We start from the raw sequence: 21021 nt of genomic DNA, 5'->3' as shown, positions 1-21021 counted from the left end.
TGGAGCAGCAGCGTGCAGTTGATGAATGAGCAGCCGGCTGGCAAGTGACAATATGCAGACAAGCGGGATCATTTGCAAATGGAGAGCGAGGGGGGGGGGGGCGCCGGAGTCCAGGGCCGCCGAGCGGGGGTTTAACCCCTTCCACACCGCCTGAGTAGACTGGGGGGTGGGCAAGGGTATCATTCTTACACACCGACACGCGTAACCAAGCGACTGCTGCTATGCTGAGACAGGCTCCATCCAGATTCAGCCATGCATGCATATAAGTGAGTGGCTGTGTGCGCCCCCCTAGTGGACTGTCTATGCATTAGTCTGGTGTGCCTCACTCATTTGCTTTGCCGCTCCTGTGTTTGTCTGTGCCGATGGTCTGGTTGTCGTTGTCCCTGGGTGCCCAGCAAGCTGCTGCGGCTTGGGAAAGCCCAAGGCTGAAGAACAGTGCATGCAAACCAAGCACATTAAGCTAATAATAGCGCGCTAATAAGTGTAGCTAACGTCCAGGCTAATCCGACATTAATCAGGCTGCCTGCCACACACGTCCACGCTCCCTGTAATTAAGGCTGCGTAGTAAACCACATCGCACTGAAGTGAACACACACTGACCAAAGGCTGCACGTACGTGACTCCCTCGTCCTTTGGGGGGGGCTCCTCCTCCTTTGAGTGTCACTGGTAACAGCTTGGGGGGGGGGGTCTTTCTCTGACTGTCACCGGTCACAACTAGGGGGAGGAAGTTCCTCCTCTAAGTGTCCAGTGTCATGTTCGTAAGCTGATGTAGAGACCACAACACTGTGAACGAATTATATATTGAAATCCTATTACACATTATTTAAATAGCACAGCAACTGTTCAAGTAGAAATATTAAATGAGGAATGCATCGGGCTAAAATCCAATTGGACTGAAACAAAGTAATATGACATTTAATTTCTATAAATAATTACTGCCCCAAAAATCCCCAGCGGCTCTCCTGGAGGATACCAAACTTCTAATGCTCTTAAAATTGTCTGCCATCTTTTATTTATGGCATTTTATATACTTTGTTACTTCAAAGTCCCTGGAAACTCCTCATTGTGTCTGCTATGGGTTTCCTATAATGGAATTGCATTGTGTGAAAGTGAACTGAAGTGTTTTTACATTGTGAGGTTTTAATAACAAAATTTTATCTGCCTTATATATAAAGGATAAGAGTGAGAATGGAGAGAATTAATTTCGCCTGGGTCTGGAGATCGATGAGTTGGCACCTTGCAGGGAACTGGCCATTTGATGCATACAGCAACCTAACACAGCTGATGTCTGACGGTCTGTGTACAGTTCCAAATCTGATCCCTCACCTCTGCCGTCAAGATGCTGCTGTCCAACATCCAGTGTGAGAGGTAGACCAGATCACTGGAGTGCTGCTGTGCCACATCTCGTCTGACCGCACTGCATCCAGCTGAATGGCACTACCACTGGCCAGGCTTGTTTTTAGGCAGTGATGTAGATGCGGTCCGACGCCAGCCCCCCCCCCCCGCAACCCACAGGCCCTGGTTACAAGTGCACCCCAATGGAAGGGCATGCCTGTATCCACACGGTCATATAGAAGGACTCTGGCTTTCCAAACTGTCCCTCTCAGAACACCATCCAACACCTTGATGCTGCTTAGAACACTGCTGAACATGGCAACATCACCAAGAACAGCACCCACCACTGTGATGTCACCTATAACACCAGCCGACATGGACACGGAACCCAGAACACCACCCAATGCGGCGATGCAGCACAGAGCACAACATTACACCAATCAACACAGTGATGCAGGATAGAACTGAATAGGGCCACATTGCCAAGCACACCACCCAACACTGTGATGTCTCCTAGAGCACCAGTCTACATGGGTACAAAACGCAGAACACCATCTAACACAGTGATGTTGCACTGAACATCAGAGAACACCACTCAACACAGTGATGCTGTACTGAACACCAGAGAACACCATCTAACACTGTGATGCAGCACAGAACACAACAGAACAGAACACCAATCAACACGGTGATGCACCATAGAACACCACCCAGTACTGTGATGTCACCTAGAACACCACATAGCACAGTGAAGCAGTACAAAATACAACGGAGTGCCAGTGAACACAGTGACACAGCACAGAATTTCATAAGATAAGGAAAACTGCAGTAATGTGGCACCCAATATCACCTACAAGAGCCTGCTATTATCACTTGATTAAAGATTTTACTTTAGAACAATTTAGCTACATTTAGGATGTTCAGTGGAGATGAACAAAATCTCAATGCACATTTAATAATGAGTCAAGCTTTCATATTGGTTAAATGTGTCGTCTCTGGTGTTATTAGAGTACCCAAGAGGCACATACACACAGCTAGAGTGGTTTTTACTGCATTCTGGCATCTCTTTTCATCTGCATGATCAGTCTGCAAGAGCATTTTGAAGTCTGTAAATAGAAGCCATTAACCAGCAGAGGGCAGCCATGGACAGTTGATGAGATGAGCACCTAATTATCAGCATCTCTTGGCAAGCTTCCAAGCCAGGGCATAACGCCTCACCCACATACTATAGTTGCACTACAACCAGCCAGGTCAAAGGTCAAAGCATGCCCATGCTCATGTTTGTTTGTTTTCGGCTGTTGCTTTGTGTGTTTGTGCCGAACGCCGGGATTAGAGTGTCATTCGGGTCCATCAATGCCAGCGATTCTGGATGCTGTACTTTAGCAGGTGAATGGAGCTTGGAGCTGGTCAGTGTAAACATCCACAGTGAGTTCAACGTGTGCTAAAGTCCACCATGCATAGGAGGAGTGGTAGACCTTGGGAGTCAATCTTCTGGTACTCACACAGTAGATAAAAGTGCAATAGATATCAGGTCAACTGTGGTGTATCAAGCCGTGGTATGAGGATGCATGAGACAAGCAGATAGTCCCAATGGAGACAAATTTATACTGGTGTAGTGTGGAAACTGAGATAATAAGGACAGACAGGGCTCAATAGGCTCTTGGTCAACTGACCTTCTGCCCGATACGCTGTGTGTCTGTAGTGCAGATGAAATCGTGTAGAGCTGGCTGAATGATTGCCTGGCTTTGGCACTGTGGCAGGCCGAGTTGCAGGATCAGCACTGCCTAACACTGGGCTGAAACATTACACCAATTACACCTGCACCACTGAGAAACACTGCTGTGTGATTGGTGTGAAAGAGCATGGAAGGCAGAAATGAGACCTGTGTGCAGTTGCATCATACTCAAGTCCCGCCCCTTCAGCTGTCTCTCCAGGTTCTGGTATGAACACCCACAGACAGGCAGTATGCAGTGTAGACAGGTACCCCTAGATCCCTTGGTGGTCATATCCTCATGTGACATCCAGTGATGAAGAATGAAATGATGAAGACCAACCCAGAGAACATTGATTGTTTCCATTTGGTGAAGGCTGTGGTCAGAACTCTAGTCTGCTTAGTCATATCATTATCTACACGTTCTATTGGCAGACAGAGCGCAGGCCACATGCTCTCCTGGGAATATCAAGCTTTCCTATTGGTTGGTAGATGTGGGCTAACACTCTCCAGGGAGCCTCAGAAGTGGGCTTGCATTACCTGCCAAACAGTCAGGTTTAGTCACATGCCATTGCCATTTTTCATTCCAAACAATCCAATTTGTAGCTGTATTTTCAAGGCCTGCGGTGAAGCACTGGGAAGGGACCTGAAGAGATCCACCAAGGCACTGGATTGCAGCAGGTTGGCTCCACACCTGGGAAGGGAGAGTGAGCTAAGCCAGATATTAGTCTGTCAGAGAAGCATGACCATAGCTTTTAGCCTTCACTTTCCTCAACCTTGACAAGGGCACATATCCAAAGGGCAGTCCTGTTTTTAAGGAACTCGCCGACTGCTCCATGGATCAGCAACACCAGCTGTGGTGAAGACTGCCTGCTGTATGTCAGGGTTTTCAAGGTAAACACAGTGATTTTCTGAAACAGTCGATAAGCAAACATTCTACTGCTCTGAAGTTTTCCTTGTAAACAACGCATTGTGAATTTGAAGCATCCATCAATGGAATTCTCACTGTAATGTCACAATCTTTTTAGGTGGGGGGGGCTCCATCATTGGAGTTCCATTTGTGATTTCACAAGCTCTGTAGGTGCGGAGCCTCCATCACCGGAGCTACAACTGTGATGTCACAGCCTCTATAGATGTGAAACTTCCATCACCAGAGTTCAGACTGAGATGTCACAGCCTCTGTAGGTGGAGCTCAAAACACACTAAAACATTCAGTAGCAATTTAAAGTCTAAAAACTGAAGAAAAAGACAATGGTCACCAGTGCATTCAAACAAAACAAATGTCTGACATGTGAAGTACAATAGAGCACAATATTTCTTCATAACAAGACATTTTCAGTTATGCATTTGTCTTCATTGTGTTTTCCATATACAATTGATGTGAAATTCATGAATTTATGAGTTTAAACAGAATCATTTTAGCACTTTGCCTTTTTCAAAAGTGTAACCTAATTATATGTGCTTAGTGTGATAATGACCATCGTATACATCAGCGAGCAGCACCTCCTCATTGTAATGCCATTAATTATTCTAAAATAAAGTCTCTCTGATTAAACACCACAGAAGTGAATAAGTAAATTCTAGAGTTAATTATGAACGCAGCTGAGCTACTGAATGTGTTAACGACTCCTAAATAAACCTATCATTAGCATTTTTTTTCTTTAAAGGAATAATTGAAACTTTGATATAGTTAATTGTGCTGAAGGGGGTTCTCTCTTAAACACATGTGGAGACCATCCTAGGAGAACTTTTAAAATACCAAGTTTGATTTGAATAAAAATGCTCCACAATGTTAGGAAATTAAATTAACTAACTTTAAATCTCATAATGGTCCACAATGATGTGTACCACACAGGAAAAAATCACACAAAAAGTGCCGTCCTGGTACCTGCATCACACATCATATAGCTGTAATATAACAAGAATCAGGCAATTCTAGTAAATCCATTGTATGCCATACAACTATAATATCACAGAAATCAGGCCATTCTGGTAGCTGCCTCGTCCGCCATGCAGCTATAATATCACAGAAATCAGGCCATTCTGGTAGCTGCCTCGTCCGCCATGCAGCTATAATATCACAGAAATCAGGCCATTCTGGTATCTGCCTCGTCCGCCATGCAGCTATAATATCACAGAAATCAGGCCATTCTGGTAGCTGCCTCGTCCGCCATGCAGCTATAATATCACAGAAATCAGGCCATTCTGGTATCAGCCTCGTCCGCCATGCAGCTATAATATCACAGAAATCAGGCCATTCTGGTAGCTGCCTCGTCCGCCATGCAGCTATAATATCACAGAAATCAGGCCATTCTGGTATCTGCCTCGTCCGCCATGCAGCTATAATATCACAGAAATCAGGCCATTCTGGTAGCTGCCTCGTCCGCCATGCAGCTATAATATCACAGAAATCAGGCCATTCTGGTAGCTGCCTCGTCCGCCATGCAGCTATAATATCACAGAAATCAGGCCATTCTGGTAGCTGCCTCGTCCGCCATGCAGCTATAATATCACAGAAATCAGGCCATTCTCATAGCTGCATTGTTTGCCATACGGCCATGATATCACACACACACACACACACACACACATTGTGTTGATCATGTCCCTCTGGTTCTTGTACAAGGTAACACACCCACGCTAAGACCCACCAAGGAACCACAGCAGTGAGCTGAAGCAGCCTGCCTATTCTCTTCCTCCCAGCACCCCCCGGCAGGGACGGTCTAGGGAAGTTCCGCGGCATCTAAGTGGGGGGTGGGGAGAGGTCCTGATGGCAGGGGGGCTGTGATTTACATATGCCTGCTGCCGGCCAACAGAGGGTACTGTTGTATTACAATCGAAGGGATCTGAGGGCTCGGGAACCGCAATCACGGCAGAGCGACGGTTCCCTCTACGCAGTGCCAGCCTCTTTGTTTCAGTGGCACGGTGACGGATGCTGGCACAGCCGGCACCACCTCGGAACGGCATCGCCTCGGAACGCCTGGAACCTGGCTGCAGGGATGGTTCAGCTTGTGCCCTAAATAAAAATGACAGACAGAAGAGCCCAGACTGATGCTGGTGATGTCTGGGGGCAGGAGGATAGTGTTTGTTACGTTCTGGTCACTGTGACAGGTTCACCAAAAAAAATAGAACAAGCCCAACGACAAAGCAACTGAAAGAGTCAGGAGACAGTAACATCCAACACAAGACTCCAGTCACACATAAACAACAATGTCAGCATTAAACAAGTAAGTATTAAAACAGACCCAAAGCACAGAAAAATAAACCATCACTACTCACTCTGTGATATGATGACAGTTTCCTTCAGAAGCAAGATACTCATCCAAAGCTTGATTTTCGATGGTTTATGGAGATTTTTATATACTGTATATATATATATATATATATATACATACACACACACACACACATACAGTATGTGTGTGTGTGTGATCAAGGATAAACTAAAAACAAACGTAAATTGATCAATCAATCAGTCAATCAATCAAACACTCAGTCACTTAATCAACCAACCAATCAATCAAAATGTATTCAGTACGGTGCATTTTAACAAAAAAGTTGTTACTAAGCATGGTAGCTTCCAGAGGGAATCAGAAAGCAGAAAAACAATCTGCCATTATATGGGGGAAACTGAAGATCATTCCCTGACCCCTTGTAAGAAAAACAACAGAGTGATACTTAGGGAAAACAATATGTTTATGAATGCATAAATCAGAGATTACACTGAGGCTCATGTGCAGAATTCTGTCCCAGATCTATGTCTCCCAGACGCAAACAATGATGGAAAAACAAATCGTAAAACTGAAAATAAAATATTTTCATTCGCAAAAAATCTTACCATCACTACACAGAAAAAAAAACAGTCATTCGGTGGCAAGTTATTCATTGTGGACTTGGCTAATTTTTTGGACATGTGTACGAAAGAATTTATATGCAGCGTGGAATCATTAGAAAGCTTGCATATGTCTCGACAAACTGAAGATTCTCAAATCTATTGCTGATTCTTAGGTTGTTTAATCTGGCTTTTTATCTATCTATTAAATCAAATCACTTTGAACACAAGTGACTGGGCAAAGACGGATGTTTATGTGTATAGTACCACCTGGCATTAGGTGCTAAAAGAATGCCTGATGTTTGCTTAATTCAGACCGTGTTTTTCTAAATCTGTAAAAATCTGTGCATGTGTGCAATGACTGACATTCAAAGGGAATTATTACTCTGAAATATTGCAATCTTCTTCATCTACAACAATGTATGCAAATTAATAAGAAGATACACGGATTCTGAAAACAAATTTCTCCCAAAGAAGATTCCCCTTTCCTGGTGATGTTAGCTTGGAAACCAATGATTTTTTTTTTTTTGCACTAAAGGAGAACGTTAAAACACAGAATTCTGGTGAAAGAGAAACAAAAATATTCCAAAAGATTACGGCCACTAAATTAAATAAGTTGCTGGGTACAATTTTACATCCAATCAGTGATTAGATGTCAGTAAAAGGTGGAAGAAAATGGGTGATCATTTGATGGACTCTGCGAGTGAGATGTCAGACTGAACCCTGGCCTCAGTGAGAGGCTACTGACACGTCCATCGTGCCAAGGCCTGCACACCTCCTGCAGGCAAAGACCCTCACAGGCTAACATAAGCAGCTCCGCTGGACCTCAGGGTCGAATTCAGGCCACAGTCTGTGATCTTTGGGCACTGTAAGGTTTTGCAGTCTCTCCAAAATAATCACGTATGTAATAAGCAAATTACTGAGGGAGCCTCCAGTTTTTTTTTATTTTTTATACACAATAGTTGGACTGGGGCTGTGCAGTGTCAAGGCTGGCACTTTTAATAATGGGGTGGGGTGGCGTTGTGTTTGGCCAAGTTTTTATTACATTTATTTATTTAATCAATTTAAATATGGGCAATTATTGTTGACTTTCACTGTACACCAGAGCATATTAAAAACGTCAAGTAAAGCAACTAACACAGATAATCATTAATCTCCTCGACCGACACAGATTGTAAAAGGGCTCAACACCTCTTACCATTACATAAATTTGTCCTCATCGTCAGATCTATCCGTTTTCCCTCGACCAGCAATGCAAACGGGCGCCTCTCCAGCGCTGCCGGCGCACGCGGATGCCCCGACCGACCCCTTCCCTCTCCTCTCTCCTGTACACGTATAGGGTTTTGGAGAAACAGCGGTCCTAGTTCGCTTTAAAATTGTCATTTGAAAAATTATTTACTTAAATTCATGGAAAAAAAAATAAAATATATATATATATAAAACAATCAATCAAGGCTACCAAAAAATAGATAAAGCTGACAGTTGTATATTTGACGGTCCACGTAAATATCTTGACGTGAACATGGACCCTACTTTAAAACCGAATACGTGCCTTTTTATAGATATGTTTAATTTATAATATTCATACATATGTATTTGTGTAGAGCGGACTATTCCATTCGATAAGCATGAGTCGTAATTATACATTGGAGTTTTTTCCGCCATTTACTAGTTTTAGATAATTGATTACAAGATCAATTAACAAAGCATTTCAATCGTTTATTCTAAATTTTTATAATTTTCATTTTATCATTCTATTAATAACATTATAATAACAGATTATATCTGTACATTCTATTAATAATAACACAAAACACGGTAATCTTCTTAACTGATTTGGAGTACATTATTGTCCCTTTCCTCAATGAAATGAAGCGAAATATTTTACATGGATGTTAACCCTGCGTATATCCTTTTTCTTATGGATATGCGCGTTTGTCATCTGGCGATCAATCTTAACATTAATACATATGCTACATATAACGGAAAAATATTCAGAAGACAAAATAATGTCTTTTTATTCGTCATAATTCTTTTTTTTTTAAATCACATCATGTTTGTGATCTGTATTCCAAAATGCAGACGTATTTTCCGTTTGTTACTGTTTAGTTGTCGTATATTTTAAAGCATTTTGCTTTTTTCCGGCTGGAAAAACTTTGGGAAAAAGTGTCCAGTATTTTGTCGGCGGACCGTTCATGGTCAAACGCAATACTGTTACTGGCCTCAACGCTGAAGGCAAACGCGGCGTGGCTGCGTAACTGGGACTATGTCAGGAAACGGAGGGGAATTTACATAAATAAAACGTAAATAAAAACACCGAGCTTTTAAAGAGGGAACGTCTTAAACCATAATAAAATAATCCTGCATGCAAATCAGCAAGTTCTAGTCAAACGTAGATGAATTCACGTTACAGCACGAGGGTCATTACAAAGATGTCATGTAATCATGAATATCATGAAACAAATGTGTCTAAATACTGTTAACGGCCACAAGGTCTTATACGTTGACAAACCTACAGATATTTTTATGTTCTTATAATTGCTGTAAATATGTTTGTCTCCTGTCAATAGGCACATTGCATTTAAGGTGAATTCATATGAAGTGAGTCCCCGCGGTGGACGCAGCCCTTAGAGACGTGCGTAGCTGTCAGCCGCTGACCGCTGCAGCGCCTCTCATCCTCTAGCTGTGAAAGCCACCACTAGTCGCCCCCAGTGCTCCTGTAGCCTCTCACTGCTTCCAATTTCATTCTCACTAGACTTAACGTCACGTCCGCACTTGAACTTGAATTTTATCCCATTGTACAGAGTCAGCCTCAGCCACAGAGACACAGCGAGCGCCCAGAGTAGTGGGACTCCGCCATCTTCACAGTTAAAAGAAGAGAAAAAAAGGCTGCAGGTCTTGTTTTACTTGCAAAGAAAGGTGGAGGTCCTTGCGCTCCTCAGTGCACGACAAGGGAGCAAGTGTGAAGAGTTAGAGAGGCGGCACTGGGCGATACGAGCACTGAGTGGAGAAGAGGATCCTGAGATCGCTTGGCCAACCTGAGAGGACGCTGGATTCTTCTTCCCAATTTCCTAATTGTTTTATTTTTATTTAAGAGGCTAAATTCCAAGTCCACACCTCATCTACAGCCTTGTAGAAGACTGGTATTCAGCGTGACCAAGCTGTCAAATCGCAGCACAGGACAGCGCTTTTGATTGTCCAGAAAGGCAGGGAGAAGATTACAGAGGTTTGCTCACGCTTGTCACTCACAGGCGTAACACATCACGGATATTTATTTCCTGCTCTTTGCAGACCTCTCTCATCACACACCTTTTCTAGATGTTTTGACTTAGAGGACACTGAAGGGGAATCTGCGCGCCCCCAGGTCGGGTCATCGGAAGACCAGAGTGGTCTGCAGCCTCGGCGCGAAGGTACTTTCCGTCCTGTGAGCGAAGGAGCCGGGCTGGAAACAAGGAGTTCCCAGGAAAAAAGAAAAGTTACTGCAGGAAAAGGGAAGAGTAAAGCAGGAAAACCAGCGTCCCCAGTGCAGGTCTCCGGGCAATGCCAGTGTAGATGCGGGGCAATGTCCCGTCGCAAGCAGGGGAACCCGCAGCATTTGTCGCAAAGAGAGACAATACCGCGTGAGTACCTTTATTTTCTACAGCTTCTGAGAAGCATGCAGGAGGCGAAACAGATTAAAAACCACACCTGTTTCAGGACCGCTCCGTGTTTAAATTCCGTCTATTAGGAAAGATTCTCAAGTATTAGAGCGAACCACGTTAGCCTGTCTAAACAACACAATATAGAAAACGGAGACAAATATGTAAAGATATTACAGTGATTTTGATAAATGCCGCGTGATTATATAAACAGAAAAATATTAGCGTAAAATAGACGTAAAAGAATGTTATCAATAATATTATTAGCATTGTAATTGAATATTTTATCTATTAATACAAATAAAATATCTAGATACCCTTGAACAAAACAAAGAAATAAGTGTCTGATTAGTTTAATTCCACGTTATTTACATTATAAATTACACCAGAATTGTTCTGTGCTGGTTAGGCCCTACAAGACTAATAGAAATGTCTGCATGCAAGAAAAAATATAATTTCATGGAATGATATAGCGCATGCATGCCTTCTGGTTTCATGTTGTCTGTATTTATAATGGGTTTTAATTGGTTCAGGACTGGAAAACAGTGTACTTACATTTGGTGTGTGTCGTCTAAGTGCATGAGAAGTATTCTCAATTTACACATACACACACACACATACACAGGACTGTGATTAAACTGTACTTGTAACTAACTCTTCAGTGGAAAGTAAAACTCAAAGACTCTGCACATTTCACATTTGGCAAGCCTGCGACCATTTGAAAAATAAAATACCGAATTAGGATACTAATTTAGTACAGGTGCAATGTAAACAATACCACCATCACTTAGAGAGCGTAAGAAAACGGAACAGCTGCTGAACACACGCCGCAACCAAACTTAAGCGTTATGGGCCCCGCGCAAAGCACGGGCACAAACCGTGAATATTCATTTTATAACGACCTTAAATATATAAATATATAATATACTGTTTGTTTTTCCCAGGAATAGTAGAAGGAAATCTTCAATACAGCCGGAGTATCCGCTTTTGTTTGTGTAGTTTTTTTTTTTAAAAGCTTTTTTTTGTCATATTTACTATAGTTAATTATCACATTGAGATGCGTTGCTCTTGTATCTCAAAGCAGATATTTTTAAAACTTGTTCCAATACACTCACGTTGACTACATTGACGTTTACATTCTAGGGAAATGCGTTCACTCGTTTCATTGAAAGCTCCTTCGTGAAAAATACTCTTTACATTTATTTCGAGTCGAATTTATTGGCTTCCACCCGAACACATTAAACTAGTAGCTTCTTTCAAGAATATTTCATTTTCACTTCGGGTGAGGCCGCTGCCTGCATCAGAACTTACGCACACTCAAATCATTGCAATACTCTCGGGTAAAAATAACATGATCTATTTGATAAAGAAGCAGGTATTTCCTAAATGTATTTTTAATTTTGAACGTGCTATTAATTTCTGTGCGTGCTGTTGGGAGGTGCATACACGTAGCTAAGGTACCACGAAAGACGGATAGTTGTAAACGAAGCATGAGGGTAGAAATGCCATGAAAATCGTAATTCCTGTTGATCTGATTACATTATGAACATTCACACAAGTCTGTATCAATTACCGGATCGGTAGAATGCATGTGAATAATTCATGTTTAAATGAGCTCTTTTAATTGCTAGTCTTTGCATAAAGTCGCGTTTCCTCATGGTTACTCAAATAAATGTAATATTGTGTTCATATACCTTATGAAGTAGGTTGCAGCTTTTGACTCTCTGTCTCATAATTATCAAGAGAAGAGGAGTAACGAATTTAAGAGGACCAGGCTAAAATCAGTCAGGACACTTCAGCATTTTCCAAGCATTTCCAGAGCATGGTCTAATCCAGCTAATTCATAACAGTTGAGCATGATGTAATCTCGCTCGGATCTGTTTTGTGTTGTACTGGGTTTTAAACTCGTATTCTGCACATTCTGTCCTGCCTTCCATTCCTTTATTTGTAGGCTAATGATTTTTGGTGCATTTTTAACTGGGTACTACGTCAGCTCTCATAGCGGGGGCACGCTTCTGTCGGGGCAGGGTGGGTGGGTGGGTGGGCACCTCTCTTCATGCTTACTTATTCACTTACCTTTATTTACCTTGTTTTGCACGGTCCAGCACACGCTGGGCCTGAAAGAGGGGCAGCGTGAAGCCTCACGGTGGTCATCTGGAGGCCGCCGGCTCACGCGAGACACTCCGAAGGCACCTGCGGAAGCGGAGGCTGTTTACCGGGTGCGGGACGACCTGTCAGCACACTGAGACACGCCTTATTATTCCGGGGGGGGGGGGGAGGCCTCCGCCACCTGGGATGTCGCGAGTGTGGCTGGGCGTTGGCTGACGCAGACCACAAAGTATTTGGGGTTGCCGTGACGGCGCTGAGCTCCAGTGGCCCCCGGGCCCTTGGCAGCGTGTAGCTGAATACACAGTGGGGGCCACTGTCCACCTGTTTGGCCCGAGTCTGTTTAACTGCTGTGACAGGGCGGCACTGGACTACATAGGCAGGCCTGAGTGACCAGCTTAGCTGTGCCTAGTTCATTAATCAGCAAGCTTGCAGGATACCAACAGCTACGGTGCTTCTTTTGGATGTTAGCGAACAGACTCAGGAGCGTGGGGTTGTACGCGCAGAAATCCCTCAGGTGCAGCACTGAGGCTCAGCCTCAAACAGGAAGCTATCGCGTTTGTGGGGGTGGGGTGGGGGAGGCAAAAGCAAGGCTTCAGGGCTCATTGGGAGAATCCCCCCCCCCTTCGGAGGACGGTGCACTGAAAACAGGGCCGACCGTCCGGAGTGCGGTGGGCATCACACCGACAGCAGCACTGAAGGAGCCCCTGGACTGAGACTGATCAGTAGCTACACGACACACAGAAGGTCATGAGTGACACACCTGGGGTGCGGAACCCTGCTCTGAAATAAATTATTTAGAGCACATGAAGAAATGTTCAGCCTAACTTCACTCGTGACTAATTAATGCGACGGCCATGGGAATGCGACGCCGTCAGGGTGAAATGCTGAAAGGTACTTGTGGTCACATTTTTATTAAAATATCTTATTTCAAATTTAATCTAAGATCGAAAGTGTAACCTCAGGTTTCAGGGGAGGCCTTGAGAAAGTGGTAGAATACATACACACACCTGCCATTCAACACGTCGCTTGTGGTATTTAGGTCTTGCTAACCGCTATTCCTTCTGTGGATTAGCTTCAGGCAGCGCTTTGAGCAGCACATCTGAGCGCGGGTCTCGTGTGCAGGCAGCGTCCGCTATGCGCTGCGGCTCCTCGTGACGCGGGCAGCTCTGCAAACAGGCTCCACACCGGGGGCCTTTTGCACTGGTTTCTAGGGGGACACATTAGGGGAGGTTCTCTGAGGATGTGGCATCGGAACACGGCAGCTGAGCTGCACAGTCGCACGCTTAGGCCTTTGCTGCAATCAGCCTCTTCGGCCCGGAGCCTCTCCTCTGTTACGAAAGCTAAACGCAAACTCCCATTCTGCATTCCATCTTCTGCATGAATTCTGGCATTTATATGTACTGAGGTATAACTTTCCCTTCAGTTTATTTCAGACTAAACACATGTTTGAATGGCGAAAACAATCAAAAGATTATATACAGACAAATTCTGTGCTAGATTTTCTAAAAGATAAAAAAAAAAAAATCATCTTGTCTTTTCTGTCTTATTGATATGAAAAGGATGGCGTTCTGCAGAATTAATGCGACTTTTGTGGGAATAATCTGGTATGTAAAAAGTTTCTGACAACATTTCAGGCAGATAAAGCCATCAAAAACAAAAACAAACCGTTTATGCAGCTGGGGAAGGAGTATTTAAATGATGTTGGCGTTTTATAATCCTCTGGATTATAAAACATGTGTTGTGTAATTTAGTTTAATAATGTTTGCCATTAATATTATTTCAAAATGTGCACTGAGTTTGTCCTCTAATAAATGCAGACCTGTGTCGGATTTAAACCTTTGCAGCCTGATCACTAGAAATGCACAGTAGGCGGGACTCAAACACCATGCCTAGTAACTGCCGCTGACACCTCTCTGCTTCACACTCATCTCCATACTCACAGACTGTTTTTTTTGTAAAAGAAAATCTTTTTTGTTGCATTCAGCACAAGACTCATAATGGTGTTTTTTTTTTGGGGGGGGGGGGGGCAGTTTAAAAATTATATATAGTCTTATTATATATATATGTGTATATAATTTTCCATATGTCCTGCTATTAGTCAATCTCAGTGGTTCCTGAGGGTGCAGTTGCTGTACCTACTTTGACCTGCTAGGGGGAGCTCTGAGTCTGTGAGTCGGCCTGCTGTGTTGCTGTATGGGCATTTACATCTTGTAAATCTTTCGTTGTGCTGGGGGATGGGTGAAGAAACTTGTAGGTGGCTTTTGACCACTGTCTACTGAGATGTTTGTGCTGATATGTCCAAAACCGCACCCAGTGCAGAAGAAAACTGCTCATGTCCTTGCGGGCAGTGCTTCGGTGCCCAGCCTCTTTCACGGAGCCACTGTTTCTCTCGCACGGCTCCATGATGTTAATCTGCTCCTTACCTACAGACCTTGAGCTTCACGGAGCCTTATTTTATTTGCTGATTTTCAATACTCTTCTGGCATTGGCAGGACAGTACAAAGATCTCCCAGTTTTTACCTTGTTTTCAGAGTGTTACTGAATTGCTCTCCATTTTGAAGGCTACTGTGACACAGTGTGTAAAATGGAAAAGATGCATTTGTAATTGTGCGGCTGTGATCTCAAGGTTGACGTTTGCAGTGTGTGTGAAATCAGTGTAGACTTTGCCTTTAAAGTCCTGAAGTTTCCCCTTCCTTAATGTGTGAGTTCAGCTCTGACACTCAGTGTCTTCCTTTGCTCTGGGAGAAGAGCATACATTTTCTGAAAAGCAACAAAAATATTTCTGTACATTACTGATTGTTTTAATGCTGGATACCAAAGTAGCAGCGTCTAAATGCCGTACTGTGGTGTCCAAGCTTCCATCCTCCTGCCCGTCTCCCATTGACTCTCTGCTCCTAAGTCTCCCCTTGTCAGTCTCCTCCTCCGTGTCTCCCCTTGTCAGTCTCCTGCCCGTCTCCCCTTGTCAGTCTCCTCCTCCCCGTCTCCCCTTGTCTGTCTCCTCCTGCCCGTCTCCCCTTGTCAGTCTCCTGCCCGTCTCCCCTTGTCAGTCTCCCCTTGTCAGTCTCCTCCTGCCCGCCTCCCCATGTCAGTCTCCTCCCCGTCTCCCCTTGTCTGTCTCCTCCTGCCTGCCTCCCCTTGTCAGTCTCCTCCTGCCCGTCTCCCCATGTCAGTCTCCTCCCCGTCTCCCCTTGTCTGTCTCCTCCTGCCTGCCTCCCCTTGTCAGTCTCCTCCTACCCGTCTCCCCTTGTCAGTCTCCTCCTGCCCGTCTCCCCATGTCAGTCTCCTCCTCCCTGTCTCCCCTTGTCAGTCTCCTGCCCGTCTCCCCATGTCAGTCTCCTCCTCCCCTTCTCCCCTTGTCAGTCTCCTGCCCATCTCCCCTTGTCAGTCTCCTGCCCGTCTCCTCTTGTCTGTCTCCTCCTCCCTGTCTCCCCTTGTCAGTCTCCTCCTCCCTGTCTCCCCTTGTTTGTCTCCTCCTGCCCGTCTCCCCTTGTCTGTCTCCTCCTGCCCGTCTCCCCTTGTCTGTCTCCTCCTGCCCATCTCCCCTAGTCAGTCTCCTCCTCTCTGCCTCCCCTTGTCAGTCTCCTCCTGCCCATCTCCCCTTGTCAGTCTCTTCATGCCCGTCTCCTCTTGTCAGTCTCCTCCTCCCTGTCTCCCCTTGTCTGTCTCCTCCTGCCCATCTCCCCTTGTCAGTCTCTTCATGCTCGTCTCCCCTTGTCAGTCTCCTCCTCTCTGCCTCCCCTTGTCAGTCTCCTCCTGCCCGTCTCCCCTTGTCAGTCTCCTCCTGCCCATCTCCCCTTGTCTGTCTCCTCCTGCCCATCTCCCCTTGTCAGTCTCCTCCTGCCCGTCTCCCCTTGTCTGTCTCCTCCTGCCCATCTCCCCTTGTCAGTCTCCTCCTGCCCGTCTCCCCTTGTCAGTCTCCTCCTGCCCGTCTCCCCTTGTCTGTCTCCTCCTGCCCGTCTCCCCTTGTCTGTCTCCTCCTGCCCGTTTCCCCTTGTCAGTCTCCTCCCACCAGTCTCCCCACTGCCAATGTCCCCCTGCCCGACCCCCTTTGCTAGTTTCCCTGATTGTGCTTAGAGCTGACTGTTGAGCCCAGCTGTGCCATTCTGTGGCAAATTAACCTCACCTTACCTACACCTCTCTATTCTCCCATTCTAATTATACAGAGACAGGCATGCACAGGTACCTAGGGCTGGGCGCCAACCGGGTTACTCACACGGAGGCCTGCATTCTGAACCTAATTGCCTGTATGTACCCCAGCTATTAACATACTAAATATAGACTGTAAAAAAGTTACACACAAATGATCATTTAATCTGATGTATTGACAGCAAGGGAAGCACTCCTGGCGAAAAATGTATCATTGCTTTTTCTAGTTCTCCTGATTTTTATGCTACATACCTATATGTGTGTGTTTCACACATGCTGTGATGCGATTGATGATTCAGTTGTCCCTGAGTAATTCTTTGGGTCAGTATGTGTGACCTGCGGATTGGGGGAATGCAGTGGTATCAGAGAGGCCAAATCACACTCCTCACCGCAGTGTGTCTGAACGGTCCGGCTCCTGGCTGGAAGCTCATTGTTTGGGCCACTATGTTATACAACTGAGCTACACCTTCCACTTTCTACACAGTTAGAATGTCTGTGATTGACCTCTGTCTGTGTAGGGCATGTGTCCGTGTGTGAGCAGAACACCTGCTCTGTTTGGGGGGGGGTGTGTATCAGGTAAATCTGACTAGACCCCAACGCCCACCCCCTCAACACACACCCACTGCGCTAAATGTTTATTTCTGAAACATAAAGCTCAGCTCATAATTTCATGCAGAATTACAGTCACATTTAAAACATAATCAGCAAACTGTACAGATTTTGTTAGTTCTCACAGTCTGACAGTGAAAGGCCCCTGATTCGTACGGTCCAACTTTGTTATTTAGAAGATGGTGTTTTTGCAACATACATCAGGGCCTGGAGGTGCAGACTGATTCTGAGCAGCCAATCAGGCATATCAGTCTTTTTACAACAAGTTGTGACTATGACCACGTGTCATGTGATCTATCAATGTGTCAGTCTCAGCTCCCAGATACTGATTGGCTCTGCATCTGTGAAAGGTGATCCGGTTCTCCCTGTAGATTAATATACTTCAGTATGTGTAGAGAGTAAGTTGGCAGTGGGGTGTTCATTTTTAGACACTAAATCTGCACGGCCCCTCTTTCTGACACCAGCGACGGAAATCCTATTACTGCACTGAGTCAGGACACTCCAGGGCTGCCTCTTATCCGTCATCCACAGGTTTTGGGTTTTGTGATTTATACTGAAAATTTAAACTGACGTGTAAAATCCATCAGAGTAACACAGAGGCAGGCAAACCTAATACTGTGTGAGCTTTATGAGCAAATCAGTAAAGAATATATATATATTTCTGTCTGTCTGTCTCTCGTCGTTTAACTTCATAAAGACAAACAGCATTTGCAGGCAGTGACAGAGGACCGGCAAGCGCTAATGAGGGCACTGGGGAAATCTTTGCCAATATGGTGCTTTTAGGAAGGAAGTTGTTTCAGTGCCAGAGACTGAAGGAGAGGTCTTAGTTTACCTGCCTATGCCGGCCCGAGCCGGGCTGCCCGTGTTGACTGGCAGGGCTGCAGTGCTGCAGATACGGCTCACTCACACCCCGTCCTCTTACCCACGGCAGACCCTGACCATGTGGACATCATCCCTGCCGCGGTGGACACCCCCTCGCCTGACCTCGGCTTCACCTGCCCGCTGCCGTCCGGAGTGGGCGACCACGACCTGCTCACCTGTGGCCAGTGCCAGATGACCTTTCCTCTGGGGGACATCTTAGTCTTCATCGAGCACAAGCGGAAGCAGTGCCAGGCTTTGGGCGGGGGCACCGGCTGCTACCACAAGATGGGGGAGCCGGGAAGCCCCTCACCGCGGCCCGAGCCCAGGAAAGTGGTGGAACCGGTGGAAATCGGGATTCAGGTGACGCCTGAAGAGGACGACGAGAGAATGCTGACACCTACTAAAGGAATCTGCCCCAAGCAGGAGGGCACCCCCGCAGGTAGGTCTGTCCCTGCGCAGTTCCGGTCACACCTACCCCCGTGATAATCACAAAGGCACACTCCCGCTCGCTCTCCCGTCGTGTGCCGTGGCGCGTAAGGAAGGGCCAAACCGCTCCCGTTCAGGAACGTCAGGCTTAAAAGGTGGACAGATCATTAAAATTCAGACACTCCAGAAAGGGGATTTAGGGGAGCCACTCGCACAGCCTGTCAGCGGACCGAGCGGCTGTGCGGCCCCCCCGGATCACCTGCAGCTGCTATCTCACATACTTAGGCATATTTACTCGGGAACAAGACAAATTGCAGCATACAGGCGGGTCACACGGGCGGCAGGGAAGCAGACAGATCAGGCAGGGCGCAAGACAAACAGCAAACGCAGTAAAATAACCCGCGTGAAGCGGCTTGCGGACTCCTGATTGGCCTGCAGAGAGCTGGAAAGAGACAGACATTTAAATGGTAGCTCATCTTAAAATAAAAGTGAAAACGCCAGAGCTGGATCTAATTTAACACACCTGCGACAGAGGCAAGTTAACACACAGTACAGTTTACAAGCAACTGGTTCTAAAAACATTATTCCTGTTACACAAATATATTATTCATAAACAACATATTATGTACAGTAATATGTTGCAGTAATAGCGGGATGAATTTGTCATGATGCCAGTAGTTTATAATGTATGGCTGTGAAGTGATCTGTGTTCAGATGAATAATTCACAGGTTGAACTACTGGATTTTTGGGCACATCCGCTATAGGTTGCGGTATTAATTATAGCAAAAAGTGAGCACTGGAGATTTAAGTAAAAGGCCACTTTAAATGGATTATAATACTCACACTTGAATATTTAAGCAACCAACGTACAGAGAGAAAGTTCTAAAGCCACAATAATATGATAGAGAAGCTACTGTATCCACTCTGGGGCAGTAATACTCATCTTTCCGGAGGTCTTAGCTTCAAGTGACAAAAAAAACCCTGATATTAAATTTTTTTGAATAACCAGTTATAAAAATTTTGACATGAAAAATATAGCTTTGTAATTCAGATGATAATCCTTATAAGAGAATCTTACACCTTCCATAAATGAAGCCTTGGACAGGAGGAGGATCTGGTGTCAGGCTGAAAGACAGCGAGATGAGATGTCCACAGAGGGCGATTAAACAGCTTAAATGCCAGTTTGTGCACTCAGCTAAGGACGTCCTCCACAACGCACGCTCATAATTGCCTCCCAGCAGGTTAAAGCATTCGAAAAAGTTTTCGGTTCCATTTGTTCTGATCGTGGAAGGGAAAATCATAAACACTCCAAGCCAGAGTTTAAAAATAGAGCCGTTACCCCTGGTCTCCAGGCTGCCATCATTCTTCATGAATTAGTTTTTTTCATATATCCATCTGTCACTTTGTAGTGAAGCAATAAGATGGGGAAGATAGAGGTTTGGAGCCTTAGACCGACTCACAGAGGCTCCTCCTCCCAACCCGGGGCTTGTACTTGTACATACAGAGATGCCTCTCAGACTCCGATCCCCTTTTGCTTAGACAGCCCAGCCCGATGAGAAGCATTTTCCACACTTGATCACTTCATCCGTTTGTTGTTCTCCGTCAAGCTAGTCAGTCTCTTCCTGCCAGTGAACGGCACTCACTGCCTAGCGAGAGACTGCCACCGGTCACCAGATGAATGACACTGGGAGGTGGGAAAGGTGTTCAGGTCTGAGGATGCTGTATATCAAACCGTGAATTAGCATTGGGCGGTACCTCATTTTAAATTCCGTTATACCGGTATATGTGGTATTTTGATGGTAAAATATACCGAATAGAGGGGCACAGAAAAATTTTCCAAAAGGCTGATTTTTAATCAAATGTATATTGTGTTACTGTAATACTGCCTAACTCTACCTCTATGCCGGGTGGTACAGACGAGGATGGTGGAGATGTGGAGATTAGCCACACGTGTTCACACTCCGAGGGACGTTTATATTACAGTGTGTAGACTAGGCGGTACAGAGCAGGATGAGATGACCAGCCAGGCATGTTCATGGTTTGAGGATACAGATCATTTTTATTTGTGATGCCTGATGTCAGGTGCCAGCTGTGAATATTTAATGCGATAAAACATATTTGCGGTGACATCTACCTGGGGAAGATGCACCGGCTGGATCAGTGCACATCTCCACTGCGTCCACTGCGTCCACTGCGCAGTTAATCTGAGGCTAATCTGCAGGCACGCACACCGCAGCTGAAGCTGCAGAAGGAATCTGCTGTTAATGATGCTGATTGAACTGCGGCGGGTTCGGGTCGGGGGGATCCCGCTCAGACGAGCTGCTGGAAGCCATCAGCCAAGCAGATTCTGCCC

General features: G+C 45.3%; 1 protein-coding gene and 1 long non-coding RNA gene across 7 annotated transcripts in view; one reads left to right on the top strand and one right to left on the bottom strand.

Moving 5' to 3' along the window:
* The first annotated feature begins 10016 nt into the window (after positions 1–10016).
* LOC111852650 (B-cell lymphoma/leukemia 11B-like) overlaps positions 10017–21021 on the top strand; it is a 33917-nt gene continuing 22912 nt past the window's right edge. For 4 of the 6 annotated variants that reach the window (XR_011982549.1, XR_011982548.1, XM_072699106.1 and 1 more), the window contains exons 1-2: positions 16581–16869; positions 18312–18684. Coding sequence is in view for 4 of the 6 variants with exons in the window: in XM_072699106.1 (XP_072555207.1) it covers positions 16797–16869; positions 18312–18684 (446 nt within the window). In the remaining 2 variants the exon portion in view is untranslated. Of the gene's footprint in view, positions 10499–16580; positions 16870–18311; positions 18685–21021 lie in introns of those variants that run through there. The other 2 variants (XM_072699107.1, XM_072699105.1) reach the window with 2 other exon arrangements.
* LOC111852653 (uncharacterized) overlaps positions 13669–21021 on the bottom strand; it is a 45923-nt gene continuing 38570 nt past the window's right edge. Inside the window, exons 5-7 of the long non-coding RNA XR_002840280.2 lie at positions 18717–18814; positions 18418–18608; positions 13669–13832 (exon numbers count right to left, since the gene is read on the bottom strand). This is a non-coding gene — a long non-coding RNA (uncharacterized lncRNA). The remainder of the gene's footprint in view (positions 13833–18417; positions 18609–18716; positions 18815–21021) is intronic.

This window comes from Paramormyrops kingsleyae, chromosome 14, assembly GCF_048594095.1.
Source record: "Paramormyrops kingsleyae isolate MSU_618 chromosome 14, PKINGS_0.4, whole genome shotgun sequence".
Taxonomy (NCBI): Eukaryota; Metazoa; Chordata; class Actinopteri; order Osteoglossiformes; family Mormyridae; genus Paramormyrops; species Paramormyrops kingsleyae.
This window is presented reverse-complemented; position numbering and strand designations above follow the sequence as displayed.